A 21,715-nucleotide genomic window follows, 5' to 3' on the forward strand; every position below is an offset into this window, starting at 1 on the left:
GCGGCGCCCCACGTGCTCCCCCAGGGCGGCCTCCCCCGTCCCCGCTGCCGTCCATCTTGGAGCCGGGCAAACAAGCTACGCGGGGCCTACCCTCGCTCCGAGCCACGCAGAAGCCGCCGACCACCTGCCGCCACGGGCACTCTCCCAGCGAGGCGCTTCTCAAGAAAGGCTGCGCGCTCTTGGAGGGAGGGAATTTATTATTCAGCCAGAGTCCAAGATGGCGACGAGCTCTGACGTAAACGAGATCTCGTGAGAGAGAGAGAGAGAGAGAGAGAGAGCGAGATTTGGAGGCGCCCGCGCTTCTGCGTGCGGGGAGGGTCTCCCCACGGATCGCTCCAGTGTCCACTGAGGTGCACGAGGGGCTAGGGGTGGGGCGTGAGCGCCGCAGTGCATGCTGGGGCCGCCGTGCCTGGGGCGGGGCCTAAGTCGGGAGCAAAGCGCGGGACTGACGAAAGTACCTGTTCGCGGGGTTGTCGCGCCCTGGAGCTAGCGGAGCGCGCCGGCTTCCGAGGTACCTCCCCTGCCGGCCTTCCCTAACCCTGACGCCCGCCCGAGGGGCCGCCGCCGTCCTGTCCCCGCCGGGGCTCCGCCTCCGCCGTAGCGGGGATTGGGCCGTGGGCCCTGCTGATGGCCTCTGGCCGGCAGATCAATGGGGACCCTTCCGGAGCGCGAGTGCCGTGTCTTGAGCGGGCCGGGTCGCAGTGGTGCCCACCTTGGAGGGTGTGAGGGGTTAGATGAGAACTCTCCACGCAGGATACGTAGCAGAGAATCTGGTGTTCAGGGATGAGTGGAGGCACTGTTAACTCTGTCGCCGCCCCTCCAGCGTCCTGTGTTTCTTTGTCTCACACACGCCTCCCTTCGTGGCCGGCACATGGCTCCATAGCTGGGGATATGTGGCCCCAAGCTGTCTACTTCACGTTTAACAGGTGCCGGTTCTTTAGAAATAGTTTTGTCCGAGTATTACCGAGTCCAAGCTCAGCTGCAGGACAAGCCAATAAATTGACAGATGAGCTGTTAGGGCAAAGTATAGAGACCTTATTCAGAAAGCCAGCAGCCAGAGAAGATGGTGGACTTGTGTCCCAAAGAACTATCTTCCCCAGTTAGAGTTCAGGCTTCTTTTATACTAAAAGGGGAGGGGGTGTGGTTGCTTGTTGCCCACTTCTTGGTGCCAGAATCCTTTGTTCTTACAGCTGTCCACGCAGGTCTGGTCACAGTGTTCCTATATACCTGCAACAAGATCGTTATTTTCTGTCCTGCAGAATTTTTAATCTCTATATGATTGGAAAAGTGTTAATACCTTTAAAGGTCAGAGCCTTGAGAATGGGTTCTCCTGTGTATCTCAGGCTATAGGCAACGTACTTTTCCAAAAGATGCAGAGCCTGAAAGACTAAGCCCCCTGCAACAGGGCACAAAGGTTAGAGCTAAAGTAATAGATTCAGTATGGAGTCAGATTTGTTTTCCTCTGTTAAACATGTCGAAAAAACTTACCGAATACAATTTTAATGTGCAATATCATACTGTTGCAGCTTTCACTTTGATGGTTCAAATATTTAACACATTTGATATCTAACACCACTTTTCTCTTTGATAGGAAAGCAAAATTTAAAAGGTCCTCGACATTACAAGAGGACTAGAGGGAAGTGGAAAAACATCTAAAGATGAAGGTATTTCAGACCATCTGCAGGCAGCTTAAAAGTTCAAAGGGGTTTTCTGTAGAACCAGCCCCCCGTGTGGTCTTCTCCACTTCCTCTTATTTGTGTGGCCGGAAGAAAAAAGTGAACCCTTATGAAGAAGTGGACCAAGAAAAGTACTCTGATTTAGTAAGGTCTGTCTTGTCATTCAGAGGCCATGCTCAGCCGCCACAGTCTTTGTTTGAGGAAGATGCTTTACTCTACGGACCTGTGAGGAAGTGTAAGGCCCCAAAGCAAGAAGAAGCAGGAGTTCCACGAAACTGGTGTCCTCTCTTCAATCCAGAGAAAAGCGGAAAACCAAATGCAACAAGTGATCCTACAATTCCTTTGAAAATCCCTTTGCAAAGGAATATGATACCAAGTGTGACCCGAATCCTTCAGCAGACCATGACCTCAGAACAGATTTCCTGTTTGGAGAGGTGGAAACGTCGGATGATTCTGGAACTGGGAGAGGATGGCTTTGCAGAATATACTTCAAGTAATTTTCTTAATCCCGATTCTGTATGGTTATTATGTTTTCCAGAACACAGAGCACCAGTGTCAAAAGGATGAGTTGTTCTTTTTCTAACGTTAACTAGTGAGAAACTACTTTCAAATGATAATTAGTATTAACAGTACTTTTTATATATTAACTCAATCCTCATGACAACCCTATGAAGCACAGATACTATTATCCCCATTTCACAGATGAAATTGAAGCACAGAGATCCAGTACTTTGACTAAAGATGTATGAAATTCATTTATTTTATAAGCTACAAACTTAAGTATTAGAATTGCCTGTTTTGTTTGATTATGGGAGAGTTGATCGCCTCATAATGGAATTCTAGTTGTTTGCTAGGCATTCTGTTCAGAATCTAGTAAATAACCCGCTTGCTCTGCTTATCATCAGAGACTGACCCATAAATTTAAAGATGGTCAATAAGCCAGAACATGTGATCTGTATTTAGGTCTTAGTAAATTGAGATGATCAGATGTTCTTCATTAGGAACTGAGAATTGATAAACTTCAGCCTTCAACTCCTAACTCACTAACTTCTTAGACAAGAGAGAATAGCTTTCTTAAAATAGATTCCATTCAAAAGCAAGATGAAAGAAAAGACCAATGGTACAGGAGAATTAGCTGGTCCCCCATCAGGATTATAGTTGTTGAAGCTAAGTTTTACACTGAGCATTCCTTAGGCCATGCTTCCCAGAGAGCAGTACATGTACCCCTCGTGGTACACAAGCACTTTAATTTTTAATTTAAGAGCAATGCACTTATTTTGAGGCATCTTAGAAAAAACCTGTGTGTATGCATAACACATTAAACCTGTGGTCACGTGTTTTAAAGAAAAATATTAAGTATTTAGGTGGCACTTGGACATGGCCAAAATGGTCAAGGTCGGAGCCCCATGTAAATTCCTTGGCTCCCTGGGGCAAGGACTATATGCAGGAGCTAATTGCCTTTTATTTTTATATAAATTTATTTTATTTACTTTTGGCTGCATTGGGTGTTCGTTGCTGCGCGCGGGCTTTCTCTAGTTGCAGTGAGCGGGGGCTACTCTTCATTGCGGTGCGCGGGCTTCTCATTGCGGTGGCTTCTCTTGTGAAGCACGGGCTCTAGTCGCGCAGGCTTCCGTAGTTGTAGCACGTGGGCTCAGTAGTTGTGGCTTGAGGGCTCTAGAGCAAAGGCTCAGTAGTTGTGGCGCACGGGCTTCGTTGTTCCACAGCATGTGGGAGCTTCCCGGGCCAGGGCTCGAACCGGTGTCCCCTGCGTTGGCAGGCGGATTCTTAACCACTGCGCCACCAGGGAAGTCCTACACTGACTTTTTAAATTCTAAAATATCCACGCTGTCAGTCAGAATATAGGAGACTCATGGTTTTTTTTTAATACATTTTATTTACTGGGACTTGAAAATATTTCACTTATATTCCTTTAATTTATTGAGTGAATACTCTGACTTGATGCTATCTGCAATAACTCTTGAATCTTTTAAGATTTATTTTCACAAGTTTAATCATGTTTAATGTTCTTAGCTTTACAATCCTAAGGGATTCTGTAACCCAGATCCCATGTTTGTTGCCCCTTACATATGAAGACCTCCCTGGGGTTAAGACTGCAGTGGGGAATGAGTTGTCTATTTGCTTGGCTGTTGATAAACGAATTTTTTTCCTTCATGTTTTTAACATGTTTGTGTTCTGCTTCAGTAAAGCTAGTCTGTAGATAAATACTGCTCTTCTTTTCCCTAGGTTTTAATTCCATAAGTCTTAAATTTGTAGGCCTTTTATGTGCTAATAAGTCCAATTAAGCCAAGTAAATTTGGAGTAGAATAACTTATTTCCTCAGTTGAATTTCACCTCACTTTCCAAGTAATTTCCCTGAAGCAATTCCACTTTTTGCCAATGGTAGAACTGACCTTTCAAAATCTTTGTAAAAAATACTTGACAAAGGTAATATGGTTTGACATTACCTCATTAGATGAGTTGGTTTTCCTCATTTTCTGTGGGTCTGTCTCCAAGCATATATAGCTCCTGCTCTGTTTCTGTGTGTATCTTACTGATGGTCCCTGATTTTTCATCTCTCACTCTGCTGTGTGAGGGACCAGAATGACCTTACGCTCTGGTGCCTGGGGCAAATTAACAGCACTGCCTAGGCCTTCTTCATTAAGATGGGGGTGATGATCCGTATCTTGCCAGGTTGTTGTGTTTGAAAGTTAACAGTTTGAAAGCGCCAAGGCCACTGCTTAGCACAACAATGCCCTCTTTTTCTTTCTTTCTCTCCTTCCCTTATCAAGAGTCAAGTGAATATGTAGTGTTTCTTGCATTTGTTGAATATGTTTGTGTCCTCTTTTCTTAAAAGTGTATGAGAAGGGACTTCCCTGGTGGTCCAGTGGTTAAGACTCCACGCTTCCATTGCAAGGGGCACGGGTTTGATCTCTGCTCAGGGAACCAAGAACCCACATGCTACATGGAGGCCAAAAAAATAGTGTATGAGGAAAAAAAATTCAGGACAGAGCCACTGTCTTAGGCTGTTCTTGCCCTAAAAGAAAGTGCAGGAGAAGAATGTCATATATTTTCCTCCCCTCTGCCCCAAATCCCACAACATTAGTGTGTGCCTTGATTTTCACTCTTTGCCAGTCACTAAGCCTGTTGGTAAAAGGATGCCTCCACCTAAGTTCATAATGAAGATTTGGTTGTAAAAAGAACTGTAAACAAGCACAGTTCCCTAAATGTCTAATAACTATTTATCACAGCTAGTTAACTTACTGGTTACCTAAATTAAACGGACACTTAAATTCTGTGTGAATTCACTAGGTGTGGTCCTGTAGCCCCCAGATCTTCAATTCTAGCTTTGACCTAATGCTACTAGAAATACTTCATTTTAATCTATCTTATTATCTAGGCTCTTCTAGTCCCTTTTGTTTTCAAAGTGCATTCTTAGTGTATTTCACAAGTCTTAGGGGTTATCACTTAAAGGTAATTCATGTAATTTTTAATTTGATTGTTGAGAGTTTAGTATCTGTTCCTTAGTATTAGCTTTGTTTGGGGGTTTTTTGTTATTGCTGTTGTTTTCCTTTTCCCCGATTTTCTTTTCAGACATGTTTTTACAAGGGAAACGGTTTCATGAAGCCTTGGAAAGCATACTGTCACCCCAGGGGAACTTAAAAGAACCTGATGAAAATCTCCTCAAATCTGGCTACATCCAAAGTATCCAGCATGTTCTGAGAGATGTCAGTGGAGTGCAGGCTCTGGAAAGTGCTGTTAAACATGAGACCCTAAAGTATGTAGGTCTGCTGGACTGTGTAGCTGATTATCAGTAAGTATTCAATTTTTTACATCAAGTGTGGAGGTGAATTCATTCTGGGTGGGACACATGGTTCCCTTCCAATGCTAGTTTTTCCTTTTAATTCCTGCTTCAAGGTGTGGCCTCTGTAAAGTCACATCAGGTAAGAGCCATCTCATCCTTGTAAATCTACATTCCGAAGTCAAAAAGTGTTTCGTGGAGAAAAGGTACAACTTCCCAGTATCCCTAGGATGGCCTGTTTTCCAGCATGTTCCCCTCCCCTCCCCCCCCCCACCCCAAGCAAAGTACCAGCCATAAGATCCAATTTGATTCCTGCATTTTCTTTCCTGTTTCCCTAAAAATAGCACCTTGATCTCTTGGCCCTGAAAATCAACCCTTTGCCTGGCTTCCAGGCAGTGATTGACATGGATAGGAACTCTGAGCTTAATAAAGCTTCCCGTGGCTTTTAAATTGCTGCTCTGTTACTGTTTTCACCACTTACTCCAGATTTCAAGGGTAGATATAACCTGCAGATACCCCTATTCCAAAAAAAAAAAGAAAAGAAAAGAAAAAAGCATATGAGCGATACAACAGGATAAGGGGAAAATCTGTGAGTGAAACCCTTGGAACTCCAGTTAAAAGTTACTGGGCTCTGGAGACAGGCTGCCTGAGTTTGGTTTCTGGCTTTTCTTCTTAACCCTGGGCTACTTACTTGGCTTTGGCTTCTCTGTACCTCAATTTGTTTATCTGTAAAATAGGACAAATAATAGTACCTACCTCATAGGTTTGTTATAGACGTTAAATGAGACATTCCCTGTACGGTACTTAAAGTGCACACTATCTACTCAGTAAATGTTAGCAACATTATTTTGATCCTATTCTCTCTTGATCCTATTCTCTCTTTTTAACTGCTGTTGGGTATGAATGAACCATATCCAGTTCCCTGCTGGGAGCACTCAGGTTATTCTAGTTTTTCAGTTACAAACTACAGCAATGACTGTGTCTCCTCCTATTCTGTCGTGAGTTTCTCTCGGCAGGTGCATGGGTTCGTTGGTTTGTTTGTTTTGGTGAATGATATGTGAGGTTTGGATAAATTCCGTTGATCTGAAGTAGGCCTGGGTGTGAATACTTCTTAAATTTTCCAGGCATGTGTCACTTGCACCCAGGATAGCAAACCATTGCTCTATGGTACAGACCTAAAAGGGAAATTGCGGGGCCACAGGGAACATGCGTTTTAACACTGTTTCGTCATTTCAGCCTGCATTTCAAAATAAATTAGGCTGAGCAAAATAAATTAGCTCTTTTTATTTGTTAAAGAGCTATTTGTGGACTGTCTCATTGCAATTTTAATTTGGGTTTATACTACTAAGTTTTCTTCCATGTTATTAAGTTCTACAAGTTATAGTACATTGCTAGAAACAGTGGTACATGGCAGAAGTCTTTACTGTAGCGTATTTTGATTTTTTTCAAGAGAGAGAACTGGGAATCGTAGTGCCCTGGGGATGCTGGGGCCCTCTCTTCATTTGCATAGATTGTCAAGCTCTACAGCAATAGAAAACAGTTATAAAGATGACATGTTACCTGTATACCTGCACTGTCCAGTAGAGTAGCCTTTAGCCATAAAAGGCCATCATTAAGCACATGACTGTGGCCAGTCCAAACAGAGGTATGCTGTAAATATACAAACTAGATTTCAATGACTTCGTACAAAAAAGAATGTAAAATATCTCATTAATAACTTTTTAATATTAATTATATATTGAAATGATATTTTGGATACGTTGGGTTAAATAAAATATTAAAATTTCACCTTTTTTTTTCTTTTTGGATGTAGCTACTAGAAAATTTTAAATGTGTGTAGCTCGCATTTTATTTCTTCAGACGGTGCTATTCTAGACTTTATAGATTTTATAAATACCTTGAATAAGTTGTAATCTAGGGCTACGGTGACAGAAAGGTAACTCTGTGCAAATCTCCCTCTAAACTGCTGGTTTTGAAGCTGAAGTGAGCAGATAGAGCCCTTTGAGAATCACCGGTTCTCAGTGCACCCGCCCTGCGGCCCTTTTGACATCTGTGCTTGGCAAGTGTAAAAGTCCACCGGGATGGGGTGGGGGTGGGGGATGTACTGGTTATTTAACTAAAAAAAATGTGGCAGGAATTTTTCTATTCTCCCAATATCCCTAATAGTAATATCTCTACCCTGTATATAAACTTTTAGGACAGGGACCAGGTCTTCTTCTTTGTATTTCTGCATATAATTGGTGCCTGTTAAGTGTTGATGGATTTGAACTCCAGCTTTGGTTTCTGAGGCACCACGATGCTTAGTCCTTTATGATGGGGACTTTGCTACTGGTCTGTTGTGGTTCGTTCTGATAGACGTTTGAACCCAAATCAACTAAGATAATAATAGTTTCAATTCCCTTGTCAACTGTTAAACCATGGAGGTCCAAAGAAACTTCTAGAAAGTTTAGAAGCTTGTGCTGGAGAAGTTGTTTCCCAGCACTTGCACCTGGGCCCGCACCTGCAGCTCCCATGGGTGCACTTAGGAAGCATCTTCCATCATACCTCGTGGCTGACCTGAATGAGGGGCTCAAAGGAAAGAACGTCACACCTCTTCAACCCTAAGTAAAGCTCAGGAGAGCCGTCTTCTTGGAATGTGGGGAATAGAAGCAACAGTCATTGGGTGACAAGTAGCAAACTATGTGTAAGACCTTCAAGGGCTTCCTTTGGTTTCTCTTTAGGGGCAAGCTGTGTGTGATTGATTGGAAGACATCGGAGAAGCGAAAGCCTTTCATCCAAAATACATTTGACAACCCGCTGCAAGTCGTGGCGTATGTTGGTGCCATAAACCATGACATCAACTACAGCTTTCAGGTCAGGACGCGGAGCCTCCACTTACTTAAAGCTTTGCTCGATGCTGGGTTATAGCTCCTTCCCTCCTTAGGGTTTTATTCTGTTTGTAACCCACTGCTTACTCTGTTGCTGTCCTTCCACCACTTTAAAAAGCACTTTCCCCCTCTTCCTGGGCTTTTTGTTGGTGTTAATAGTTCTTTAATGATCACAGTCCATTCTTTAGCGTCTTAACTGTCATCTTTGTGTTCGTATGTATCCTGGGCCAGTCTTTCATCAAGCCATCTTAGAAATTGAGTTAGGGGGCTTCCCTGGTGGCGCAGTGGTTGAGAGTCCGCCTGCCGATGCAGGGGACACGGGTTCGTGCCCTGGTCTGGGAAGATCCCATATGCCGTGTAGCGGCTGGGCCCGTGAGCCATGGCCACTGAGCCTGCGCGTCCAGAGCCTGTGCTCCGCAACAGGAGAGGCCACAACAGTGAGAGGCCCGGATACAGCAAAAGAAAAAAAAAAAAAAAAAGAAATTGAGTTAGGAGCTGTTACTGTAGATTGTTTTGTTCTGAGTGTGCCCTGGAGTAAGAAGGAAATGGACCTCAACTCTGTTGCTACTGTGGAGATGCTGGAATTGCCCTGTGTTCCTTCCTAGGTTCAGTGCGGCTTGATTGTGGTTGCCTACAAAGACGGGTCCCCTGCCCACCCACACTTCATGGACGCAGAGCTCTGCTCCCAGTACTGGGCAAAGTGGCTTCTTCGACTAGAAGAATATACAAAGAAGGAAAAGAACCAGAATATTCAGAAACTAGATTAAGGGCAGGAAGCTGAGTGGGAACATTCAGGGCTTTCTCAAAGTTTGGGAACATGTATCGCTGTTTGCTGTGATCTGGAACGAGGTGCCGCAGGGTCTGAGAGCTGCAGTAACACAAGCAGAACTAGTAATTTGTTGAAATTTATTGCAACCAAAAAGGCAAAGCCAGAAAAGTTAAATTTAAAGAGCTGGACTTTAGCACATAAAAGACCAGCTCTGCTGCCTCTGACTAGCATTTACCCGAAAAAAGGGCAAGCAACACTGGCACAGTGTTGGCGGCTCTTGGACCCCCATAGACCTTTCTGTGTCCCAGGCAGGACGCCCAGTCTTTGAACTGAGAGATTCAGGGCGGTGAGGCTTGGTGTGCCGAGCATTTCCCTTCGGCACGCCGTGGGGGAGGGCTGCGCGCACCCCTAGGGTATGTGTGCAGTGAGAATGCATATCAGCCAACTGCTGCTGCTAATGCCGGCTCCTAAAACTTGTCTTATGTATGTGGTTCCCTGTATTTCATTTGGGGGAAAAAGCTTCCATTTGACATTTTTGAAAAATAAACATGATTCCTTAGCCTCAAGTAGACATTGCTCTCTGGACAGATGGAGCATACTCACCTTACCGTGGGCAGTGCCCCTTGGCATCCCACCAAATAACCCTCAGAAGCAGCCAGGCTCCAGTCTGAGAATCGTAATTGTAGGTATTTTGGTAGCTAGCTTCTGGTTTGAGTCGAGGGATTGTGTGCATGGAGAAAATGTATTGTTTGTGGAATTTTCCAGCTATGGGAAACAATAATATGTAATTTTTTTCCTATGTTTGATAAGTAATAAAACTGACTAGTTGCCCCTGGGTTCGGGAAACTTAATAAATGCCCACTACAGCCCTGGGGGAAGGCTCCCTGTGTTATGGAGTAGATTAGCATTTAAGTTACAGTTGCTGTCTTAAAATAGTAACACTTTTTTCCTTCATTAGCCATTAATTATAAGAAATAAAATACAAGATGTGATTAAGGAATGAGGCTTTTGGTTTTGCTTTTTATTTAAATTTGTACATTTATAGAGTGATTTCACAAACCTGGAATTGTTTAGATTTTGTTTTTAAATTCAGAATTTTACCATTGACCCAGTAGCTCTGGGGCGTGTTGTATGTACATGCACACACGAAGGAGGTGCCCTTGACCACGGTCACCTCACACGGAAAGTAAGCTTCGGGTCGGAGCGGGGAGGATTGAGGGAGACCTGGTGTTGACTCCACACACCTCGCATATTTTTCAAGCAGCGTATATTCCTGTAGCCTGTAATTTTCAAAGTCAGAAACCAAGTGAGAGCATTCGGAGTTGTCCCAGCAGGTGTGGCCACTGCTCCACCAAGCCTCACCCTACAGTTGAGGAGCCCAGACCCAGCAGGTTCTCTCGGCTTAAGATAAACACACCTCGGACCTGTCACTCTGTCCCAAGTCTCCCAACCTGAGGTGGCGCGAATTGTACCATGAAAGACCCTCAGTCCGACCGGGAAGGCGTGGTGGGAGTGAAAACAGTTAAGGCCCCCGGAACTGCACCGGTTCCTCCCTGCATCCGCCACACGCCTGAGGCTCACCAGTGAAGGAGGCTCAGTCCCCCGAGCGGGGGAGGTCAACTGAAAAGAGCTTGTCTCACTACTACGGCAGAAGAGGAGGTTTCTCACGAGTCACAGCGCTTCCAGAACTACCGTGGGTGTTCCTAATATTTGGAACCACTTGTTCCCCTAAGCGATGTGACATATTAAACTCCAGGGAAGGGAAACAGGATTTGCGACGGAGAGATTATCCTCGAATCGAGGATAATTAAAGTATTTGTAAAAGGAAGTATAGATTGCTCTTCTGAGGAGGCCTCCTCACAGAAGTACAGAACAGAGCCGTACCGTCCTGAGCTTTGAGGCAATCCGTTAGAGTCAAAGCTATCTGCACGCCAAGCTATTCCACCTTTCCTCTGCAATTCTACACTTACCCACCCACCCACCCACCGGCTGTGTGGCTTGTGGGATCTTAGTTCCCCGACTAGGGATTGAACCCAGGCCCCGGCAGTGAAAGTGCAGAGTCCTAACCACTGGACCACCAGGGAATTCCCTACACATTCTTATTAATGCATTTGGCAGCTGGCAAAAGCTCCATGCTGGCACTAAAAACCAATTTTCAGTTTTTTTCCCCTCAGACCTGGCTTCTTGCTCAAAGCCATTAGCCCCCGTTAATCCGGGAACATTAACCTCTATAAACCTTTCATAGTTCTAGGAAAACTTGTCAACAAATGACCTATGGTTTCATATGTGTTGACCCTGGTCAATACAGGAGGTGGGTTAGTCAAGTCATTGTGTTTCTAGGTAACCAATTTGCCTACAGCTTTAGAAGAAGTTGGAGGGGGGACATTTGTTTTAATCACTGACCTTTCCACCTGAGCAATTAAATATTTGATTGTAACCTACCCTACCCTCCTCCTACACACAAAAAGCGAAGCAAGGGAACAGTTGGAACTTTTATGTTTAAAGAAACACCTCAGTTGTTTGGAGCTGGTGTCCTAAAGAAAAGCACTGTCTTAAACCAAACCAATCAATTACTAAGTAAAAGGCAGAACTGACTCTCCCGGGCTCCCCCGCTTTCCCTCCATCCCTCTTTTCCAGGTTAACAAAGATGTACTGTGGCTGGAGGTCTAACCTGCTGAACTCATGAGCTATTTACACCCAAGGAGGGAGCCTGGGGGAATCTCTGGGGAGACACCCTGCCTGAGCAAAGGCTCACCTGTTGCCTTGACAGTCCCAGCTGTCAGGTGTCAGAATTGCGTTCATGGGGACTTCCCTGTGGTCCAGTGGGTAAGACTCCGCGCTCCCAGTGCAGGGGGCCCGGGTTAAATCCCTGGTCAAGGAACTAGATCCCACATGCCTTAACTAAGATCCTGCATGCCGCAACTAAGACACGGCACAGACAAATATTTTAAAAAAGAAATGTTTTTCTGAAGATAACCATAAAATGCTATTCTGAGTTACAGTAGGGTTTGAGGTTTTTCCTTTTTGCTCAAGAGGGAGGGAGGGAGAGAGAGACAGAAAAAAGATACTAGACACTACAGATAAAAGCCGTTTTCCCTAATCCCACTTGCCTCTCCCCTGAGACAAACACCATCATAAACGGGGTGCGCTATTTTGAGCGTATCCTTTTATAGTCTTACTACTTATACCTGTGCTGGTCGTCATGAATAACACAGTTCTAATTTCTGTGTTTGGTTTTTACTGCTGTGTCTCAACATCAGTCTCTGAGATCATCCAGGCTGACCACCACTAAATCCAGCGCACGCCTCCCAAGCGCTCTGCCTTGTCCCCTTGTGCTTTACGGCCTCGCCCGTGGGCTGTTAGACCAACAGTGTTTCTCTGCTGCAGACAGTGCTTCAGTGAGCACCCCCACGTGTACCTGTTTCCTGGAACACAAGAGCCGTGTGCAGCACAGTGGAAGCAGGGTGTGGATTGTGGCTCTGCCACTTATGAGCTCTGTGACCTTGGGCGAGTTACCTGACCTTTCTGTGGCTGACTTCCTCATTTGTAAATTGAGGGGAAATAATAGTACTTCTTAGGGCTTCCCTGGTGGCGCAGTGGTTGAGAGTCCACCTGCCGATGCAGGGGACACGGGTTCGTGCCCCGGTCCGGGAGGATCCCACGTGCCGTGGAGCGGCTGGGCCCGTGAGCCGTGGCCGCTGAGCCTGCGCGTCCGGAGCCTGTGCTCCGCAACGGGAGAGGCCACAACAGTGAGAGACCCGCGTACCGCAAAAAAAAAAAAAAAAAAAAAAAAAAAAAAAAAAAAATAGTACTTCTTAGAGTTGTGGGGATTGAATGAGGCTTCGTGCCTGACACACAGCAGGAACACAGTACATGTTGGCCATCCTCGTCCTTATCAAGGGTGAGACCTGCCATGTCTGCCGGGTCCCAGGACGTGCAGGACATGAGCATCACTGCCCAGTCCCCCGACAACTGTGATGTCAGCTCACACGCCCACCAGTGGCTGCTGAAACGTCCTGCTTTCCCTCATCTTCACTCACAAAAGGGTTTAAGACTTATTCCAACATAATGGGGTGAAAACAGTTATTTTTTACTTTTTAACTTCAACAGTGTTATTGCTTGAATAAAATCTGCTTTAAAACACGATTGCCGGGCTTCCCTGGTGGCGCAGTGGTTAAGAACCCGCCTGCCAAGGCAGGGGACACGGGTTCGAGCCCTGGTCCGGGAAGATCCCCCATGCCGCGGAGCAACTAAGCCCGGGCACCACAACTACTGAAGCCTGCGCACCTGGAGCCTGTGCTCTGCAACGAGAAGCCACTGCAATGAGAAGCTCACGCACCGCAACGAAGAGCAGCCCCCGCTGGATGCAATTAAAGAAGGCCCGCGCGCAACAGCGAAGACCCAACGCAGCCAAAAATAAATACATTAATTAATTAATTAATTTTAAAAACAGGATTGCCATCTAGTGGTGGGAGAAGTGGACTGCAGCTAGGGGCCTAGAGCCAAATGCCAGTGGACCCACGTATACCTGGGGATAAACTGGGCATTTTAGTCACTCACAGCTGGTTTGAATTGAAGCAACTGCGTGAGAGTTCTTCTCTTCTCCCCTTTTGAAGCAGCTTGTGATCTTGTCCTCACTTTTCCTGGTGCAGCGGCATGGAGACCCGTCTGCACGGCTCTGGACAGAAACTTCCAGCCAGTGGACTGGGTCGCTGGCTCAGAAAGGAGCAGGGAGGTAGATTAGGAACGAGGCTGTTTATAAAGTGGTGGGATTCTGTGGCTCCAGCCAGGCAGGCTTTCCTTGAGCGACCCTCATCCTCCAGGGGAGGAGGCTCAGGAGCAGGTGGGCGTCTGGGATGTGCCCGCAAACTGCCTCTGAGGGCTGAGCTGAGCCCCAGTGAAACATCCTTCCAAGCCAGGGCCTTGGACTGTCCGCTGTGAAGAGTTCTAAGATCACAGCTGAGGAAGATGAGTGCACGAAAATGTTAGATACTGTTCATCAAAAACAGAGATACCTGTTAACAGATCTGCACAAAAATGTTCCACGGAAGATAAGGGTGTCAAAAAAGCAGTGTTGCTGAAATGTCATATAACATGTCTTTAAGTCAGTACTGTCACTAAATGAATGGGATAGTGAAGGTTGAAAAAAGAAAACAAAGTCTAGGACTTCCCTGGTGGTCCAGTGGTTAAGAATCCACCTGCCAATGCAGGGAACATGGGTTCAATCCCTGGTCTGGGAAGATCCCACATGCTGCGGAGCAACTAACCTGTGTGCCACAACTACTGAGCCCACACGCACTCTAGAGCCCATGCTCCGCAACTACTGAGCCCACACGCCACAACTACTGAAGCCCGCGTGCCTAGAGCCCATGCTCTGTGACAAGAGAAGCCACCACAATGAGAAGCCTGCGCACTGCAACGAAGAGTAGCCCCTACTTGCTGCAACTAGAAAAAGCCCACGCTCAGCAACAAAGACCCAATGCAGCCAAAAAATAAAATAAATTTAAAAAAGAAAAGTAAAAGATTATTTTTAAAAAATAACTACTTCATAGGGTTTTTATAAAGATGAGAAATAACAAATTTAAAGTCCCTGGCATATAACCAATACTCAATAGTAGCTGTTTTACTGTTATGAATAATGAAGATGTTTAATCTATTGGGTACGAGTATTTCCTAAACTTCAGTCACTCCTGTGCCACCACCAGGTCTTTTACCATATGTGAGGGCCGTTAGACAATTTTTAAAAAATAAATTTATTTATTTTATTTATTTATCTTTGGCTGCATTGGGTCTTCGGTGCTGTGCGCGGGCTTTCTCTAGCTGTGGCGAGTGGGGGCTACTCTTTGTTGCGGTGCGCAGGCTTAGTTGCTCCACAGCATGTGGGATCTTTCCGGGCCAGGGCTCGAACCCATGTCCCCTGCATTGGCAGGTGGACTCTTAACCACTGCCCCACTTAGACAATTATTTACATGATGTTTTTCTTTCAACAGTTTCACTCTTCTTATTTAAAGAAATTTTTTCAAAAGCAAACTGTATCTCACCACCACCTTGAAAAACAGCTATGACTTGCTGTAAACAGAAGGTAGCCGTAAAATAAATACAACAAAAACAAAACAGTGCTATTCATTCTCAGTTCCCTTGCTTTCCGAAGGCCAAATCTGAGTCCTGCTTTCTGTTGGTTAAAGAGGGTATTCGAGCAAAAGAAGGGCCAAAAGGTACAGCCTACAGCGGTTTTCTTCTCAATACGGAGAGAAAAGAGGCCTTTTTCACTGCATGCTCGTGTTATTTAGAGCAGCACATGGGCAGCACACAAAATGGTCTCAAGCCATCTGGGAAATGCTGAGGCCGGACCAGAGACCAGAGGGAGAGAATGGCCTGTTTAGCCCCCTCCCACCCTCGTGATGGCCCTTGGGCCTCTGGGGGGCTCTAAAACGAGGGAGACACATAGGACGAGGACCCGGGTGTGCCTCCTGGACCTGCCACGTCCTGGCTACGTCACCTCGGGCCCATCCGTGGGCATTTGGGAAACCTTGGTTTCCCAAAGCTAATAACTTCTTACCTGCCTTACGGAGTGGCTGTAAGCACCGATCATGAGCGTGTGTGTCACTTTGCTTCTTAATCTGTAAGCTACTGTGTAAACAGAGCAGGTCATAAGGATATTCCCTGAGGCCAGGCATGAAGAAGTGGGCGCAAGGAAGGGACGGTCTGCTCCTTAATCACTGGCACAGGTGACAAAGTGTGGGCACACTCCCCACCCGTGTGGTCTTAAAAGCAAGGAGCCAGCCAGACACGACTTGGGCAAGGAGGCAGGGCCAGAGGCCTCTCCGACCACTTCCAATGCCAGGACCCTCTGATTGGTCACCAGGGCCACTGGGCTGCTGTTCCTCCCCACCTGGCACCAAGGGTGTCACCCTGGGATGTGGGGCTGCCTGAGCCCAGCCCCCTTTGCTGAATGCCTGGGGGAGCAAGTATCCCAGCCGTCCAGCCTCACAGAAGGCAGCCGCCACGCGAGGCAGAGACGTTGTGAGCGGCTGACCACGCGCACATGACCCTGAACTTCATGCGGCTGTCAAGAGCTGGCTCACGTCCCCTGCCCTGCGAAGCTCCTCGCTGCCCTCATTGTGGTCTGCCTCCTGCGGCATCTGAGCCAGGCCTCTGCGTTAGTGTTCACCTCGTCTGATCATACAGCCACTGCCCCCACTAGACGGTTTGTGTTTCTTCTGCCCCCAGGTCTGGCCCCACACCTCACCTGCAGCGGACGCACAGGCAGTGCTGGTCGGTGTAGCAAACCCTGCCTCGCCCTGTCCACGTCCCCTCCGCGCTCGCTGTTCCAAACCATGGTGCAATGGGCCGTGTCCCCTCAAACTCGTACGTTGAAGCCTCAATCCCAATGCGATGGTGTTTGGAAGTTGGGCAGGCGATTAGGTCATGAGGGTGGAGCCCTCATGATGGAATTAGTGGCCTTACAGGAAGAAGAGCTGGCTTGCTTTCCTCCTGCCACGTGAGGACACAACGAGAATTTGGCGAGAATTTGTCTGCAACCCAGAAAAGGACCCTCACTAGAACCCAACCATGCTACCACGCTGATCTTGGACTTGCAGCCTCCAGAACTGTAAGGAATATATCTCTGTTGTTTCTAAGCTACCCTATTTATGGTACTTTGTTGTACCAGCCTGAGCTAAGGCATCTTAGTAAGAACCTGAGAACTTGTGCCTGGAGGTTTCGTCGGGCTGCAGGCAGACCGAATTCCACAAGGGTAACGCCCGGGGGTTCACCCTCAGCCAGTGGAGCACAGGAGGTGGTGGGTGAAGAGCCCAGCTTCCCCACCCCTTGGGATGCCCTGAGCCCCGCAGTGGGGCTGAGGCCCAGTTGCCCACAGTGGTAACCTGCTCCCAGTTAACCCCGGGCTTTCTTCTCTTGTGTTTCACTTCCCCACAACCACCTCACACTTCCTGGGGGCAAATAAGCCACTGCCTCAGGTCTGCTGCCGGGTCAGTCCGTGAGTTAGTTGGTCGACTGGATGAATGGACGAGGATGCTTAGCAGCACAGGACATGGAAGCAGCTCGCACAGCGTCCCCAGCGCAGGCTGCTGCTCCCAAGGCACGTCCAGACTCCAATGGGCACGTGCACAGCCAACAGCTCAGGCACAGGAGAAGCACTTCCCAGCTGTCCTCACCAGCCTGCTAGCTGTCATCCCATCCATCTGCTGTCCCCACGAAACACTCCCCCACGTCAGCTAAAATGGTGCACTGGGCTTGGAATCCGATGAGAAAACGTCAGGCGGATGGAACCAAGGAGAGACCCGAAATAGCAACTGTGTGGACCGTGGTGGCAGCCGCAGGACTCAGGCCCTCTGCAGAGGAGGCTGGACTCTGGGGCCCGGGAGGCCTCTCCGTGGCGGGGTGTGCGGGGCGGGCCCCGGAAGGCATGAGCAGCCCTCCATGCATCTCCTACCTGATACCTGGTGCCTGGTACCTCCATCCCTTCCTCTGGCTGGCTTCCCATCACCTACTGCTTCTTGTCCCCACTTTGGGAACACAGGGGATTCTCCAAACTCACAACTGGATTCGTTTAAAGTTGCTGTTTTATTTTTAACTGTTTATCTGTTAGTTTTCCAAGCAGTCTTCCGTGTAGCAGGAGTTCAATAAAAATGTGCAGGTTCTCAGGCCCAAGGTCAGTTACAGGAGGTACTCACAGAACAGTGTGTGCCCTTATGAGCTGGCGATTAGATTTTTTTTCTTAGAGGAAAAGGATCATTCTAAAACCAAGGCCATTTTGATCTCAGAAGAGGGGATACTAATCAACTCATCCATTCAATAAGTATGTATGGAGGCCTTGTTATGAACCAGGCACTGTCCTCAGCTCCAGGGATAAAGCCGTGAGCAGAACGAACAAAATTCCCACCTCATGGAGATTGCAGGGCAGTGGGAGAGATGGATAGTAAACAAATGCATGTATAAATGTCAGGAAATTCAAGTGCTGTGAAGAAAAATAATGCAGAAGAAAGGAAATAGAGACAGAGGCTGCAATTTGAGTGGGTGGCCAGGGGCAGGGTTCCAGTTATTTGCAGCCGTCTCAAAACTAAGTGATGAAAACAATCAATTTATTATCATTCAAGATTCTGTGGACTGACTGGGCTCAGCTGGGTGGTTCTTCTGCCCCCCTCCCCCCCACCACCCCGTGGAGTTTCGCTGGGGCTACAGTCATCTGAGGCTTCCCTGGGTGGGAACGACCAGGGTGATTCATTCACACATCTGTGTCCTGGCAGGATAGCAAGAAGCCCAGGCTCTGCTGGGATGTCAGGAGAACTGGACCCCTCTCTCCATGCAGTCTCAGGGCTGTTCCCTCTCTGGGTGGCCTGTCCATGTGGCCTTTCCCACAGCCTTTCCATCAGGGTAGTCGGACTTCTTATGTGACAGCTCAGGGCTCCCCAAATTCAAAAGCAGAAGCTGCCAGGCCATCTTCAGGCTTAGGCCTGGAGTAGCACAGCATCACCTCTGACACACAGTGTTGGTTAGTGTCACGGGGCCAACACAGATTCGGCGTGGGAGGGGGCTGCACAGGGGACACAGCACTGGGGGCCGGCCGCCCAGAAGGCCTCATTGATTGTGCAACATTCGAGCAGAGACCAGAATAAAGTGAAGGAGAGAGACATGTGGCAGTCGAGGGCGTGCAAAGGTCCTGAGGCAGGACTGTGCCTGGGGTGTGAGAGGAAAGCAGAGTCACCGAGGCTGGAGCTGAGCGCTGGGCCACGAGGTCAGGGGGCGGCCTGCGGGCCACGGAAGGGGAGCAGGGAGTTGACCTTGGCGTGACGGGAAGCACCGGACATGCCCTGACCCACAACAGTCATGTGATCTCGATGCTGCTGGATCCCGAGCTTTTGTGTGCAGACTCCCCGTCATCTCACCAAGGCCCAGGACTACCTGTTTCACCCACAGCCCCCCACCACCCGGCTCTCGCAGGCACCTTTTCTGCTGGGTGACTCCACAGCACCGAGCGCCCCCTACACGCTCCATGTTTCACTAATTTATCTATGTCCTACCTTCTGTAAATCAAAATGTACTGTAACCAGATAGGCAGGGTTTTTTGCCTGCTTTGTCTGTAGGCCCACGACTAATACTTGTACGAGTGAACTAATGGGTCACTCCCTGCAGCCCCCACCCCGGGTCTAACATGACATTTGAGACATGTGGGGTGGGGCTGCCTAGTAAACACTGAACAACATAATGAAGTTGGCAGCAGAATAACTTTTTTTTTTTTTTTGCGGTATGTGGGCCTCTCACTGTTGTGGCCTCTCCCGTTACGGAGCACAGGCTCCAGACACGCAGGCTCAGCGGCCATGGCTCACGGGCCCAGCCGCTCCGCGGCATGTGGGATCTTCCCGGACCGGGGCATGAACCCGTGTCCCCTGCATCGGCAGGCGGACTCTCAACCACTGTGCCACCAGGGAAGCCCAGAATAACTTTTTTTTTAACATCGTTATTGAGGTATAATTGCTTTACACTGTTGTGTTAGTTGCTGCTGTATAACCAGGTGAATCCGAATAACTTTTACAGTTCACTCCGCTTATCCAAAAGTCACCTTCCAGGAAGCAATTATCCAGGGAAAGTGAAGAAGTAAGGAAAGCAGCCTAAACAGGGACCAAAGGTCACAGGACAGCCCCCACGTCACCTGCGATTCCAGGGTGCCCCGCGAGCTGGTCATCAGACAAGTCCTGGATGAAAGCAGGAGGCGCGGTGAGAGGACAAGGAGAAAGTGACGGCCGGGGGGAGGGCAGATGCTTCGTGCAGCGGCAGGTGGGATGGCCTGGGCTGCAGGGCGCGGGAACAAGCAGCCCGTGGGCCACGGCACCTCGCCAAGGCTTGCACACAAACGGTGTGACCGCAGGCGACGTTTATGAAGTGACCAGGTCACTCGTAACAGATCGGATTGTGTTCACAGTCCTTCGCTGAAGATGAGGAAATACACACAACTGAGGGTTTCGTTCAAAGGGATGAGCAGGTGCCCACCGATGACAGAAAACACCCGTGAAGGTGCACCCGCCCCACTGCCTCCACCGCGTCCCTCCTGTCCGATGACAGCTGCTTTTTAGTCCCCATCACTGGGTCCCCCCTTCACTCCCTAACCTCCACGCCGGCGTGCCCACGTGCCCGCGGTGCTTCTCTTCGCTGGAAGGACAGCATCCAGCCTTGTGGCTTCTCGCTCTCTGCTCCAGCGAGGCTCAGGTTCCCATCTCCACTTCCGACCTCAAGAGGGAGCTCCCACCTTCCCAGGCAACGTGGATGGCTCATCAGCAACTTGAAAAGCTCAAAACCGGAACTCCTGACCCCACCCCTCCCCAACCCAGCTCCTCAGGCTTGGTCGTCCCCACCTCAGTAAATGGCACTGCGACGCTTGCACAAAAACTCTGGAGCCATCCTTGACTCCTCTCTCTTTCTCATCACCAGGGTGACGATCGTGCCGTTCATATATACGCTGGAACTGCCCCAGACAAAGAAAGCTGTATGGTCTGTCGATAACCCACGTCCAATTCATCAACAAACCCCGTTAGCACTACTTTCAAAAACATATCCGGCATCTGGACGTTCCCGCCACCTCCTCCACCATCACCCTGGTCCAAACGTTCCTTGTGTCCTGCCTTTATTTCTGCAGTGGCCTCCTAGCTGGCTTCCCCACCTCCACCCAGGTCTCCCACCTCCAAATCTGTTCCCACAGCAGCCACGGCCAGTCCACTCAAACCTAAGTGAGATCTGGTTACTCTTCAGCTCCAAGCTCTCAATGGTTTCCTGATTCATTCAGAAGAAAAGCTGATGTCTTCACGACGGCCTGCAGTGGCCGCCGGCTGCCCCCAACCTCCCTGACCTGTCGACACTCGCCCCAGGCTGCACGCACTCCTGCTTCCCGGCCTCGGCCTTTGATCTTCCCTCTGCCCTCACTTCTTCCAGGCCACACGTCCCTGCCCCCCCAAAAACAAAACACCAACACTCCCCACCAACATCTCCTGTCCATCCTGGTCCCAGCCTCCTTGCTGTAGGTGGCAGGTTCCATTTGCTAAAAAGGGCCGTAGCAACATGGACGGTTCCCATAAGCTCTTCTAGAACCACTCCTCCCATCAAAAGGGAGACTCATTTCCCTCCCCTCCATGTGAACCAGCCTTAGGGACTCGCTTCTGACATAAAATGCGGCAGAAGTGACCCTGCAGGACTCCGGAGGCTTCAGAACACGCCCCTGGGCACCCACCACGTTGGAGGAAACCCACAGAGAGACCCTGTAAGGAGAGGCCCACAGCGAGGGGAATCCAGACCCCAGGCGACAGCCAGCATCGGCCCCCAGATGCACGAGTGAACGAGCCCTCCGACAGGCCACAGGCCCAGACGCCCTGGAGCAGAGAGCCATCCCCTCTGCCCCTGGGCTGTGCCCTGTCCCAGTGCCTGCCCCAGAGAGCCCCGACGTTTTGACACAGTTTTTACAGCCATAGTAACTGGAACACCAAATTTTATTTTTTCTATACTAGTTAACATAGGGGAATTCCCTGGCGGTCCAGTGGTTAGGACTCGGTGCTCTCACTGCCCTGGGCCTGGATTCAACCCCTGGTCAGGGAAC

At 48.6% G+C, this 21,715-nt stretch overlaps 1 protein-coding gene across 2 annotated transcripts; it reads left to right on the plus strand.

The window, feature by feature from the left end:
• Positions 1-2: 2 nt before the first annotated feature.
• MGME1 (mitochondrial genome maintenance exonuclease 1) lies at positions 3-10,102 on the plus strand. Of its 2 annotated transcripts, none has more exons than XM_060079505.1 (5): positions 3-350; positions 1,592-2,169; positions 5,268-5,487; positions 8,196-8,328; positions 8,948-10,102. In XM_060079505.1, the coding sequence occupies exons 2-5, from the start codon at positions 1,659-1,661 to the stop codon at positions 9,107-9,109; spliced, it is 1,026 nt and encodes a 341-aa protein (XP_059935488.1). In that variant the 5' UTR covers positions 3-350; positions 1,592-1,658; the 3' UTR covers positions 9,110-10,102. The 2 variants fall into 2 exon arrangements, with proteins under 2 accessions (XP_059935488.1, XP_059935487.1); XM_060079504.1 differs by lacking the exon at positions 3-350 and adding an exon at positions 410-511.
• Positions 10,103-21,715: the final 11,613 nt, after the last annotated feature.

The sequence above is a fragment of the Mesoplodon densirostris genome, chromosome 16 (assembly GCF_025265405.1).
Source record: "Mesoplodon densirostris isolate mMesDen1 chromosome 16, mMesDen1 primary haplotype, whole genome shotgun sequence".
Classification (NCBI taxonomy): Eukaryota; Metazoa; Chordata; class Mammalia; order Artiodactyla; family Ziphiidae; genus Mesoplodon; species Mesoplodon densirostris.

Bases quoted from the DNA above. Each gene is read 5' to 3' on its own strand.
- MGME1 (XM_060079505.1), top strand. From the start codon at position 1,659: ATGAAGGTATTTCAGACCATCTGCAGGCAGCTTAAAAGTTCAAAGGGG. The intron at 2,170-5,267 runs GTAATTTTCTTA...TTTTCTTTTCAG, and splicing joins CTTTGCAGAATATACTTCAA to ACATGTTTTTACAAGGGAAA. The intron at 5,488-8,195 runs GTAAGTATTCAA...GTTTCTCTTTAG, and splicing joins GACTGTGTAGCTGATTATCA to GGGCAAGCTGTGTGTGATTG.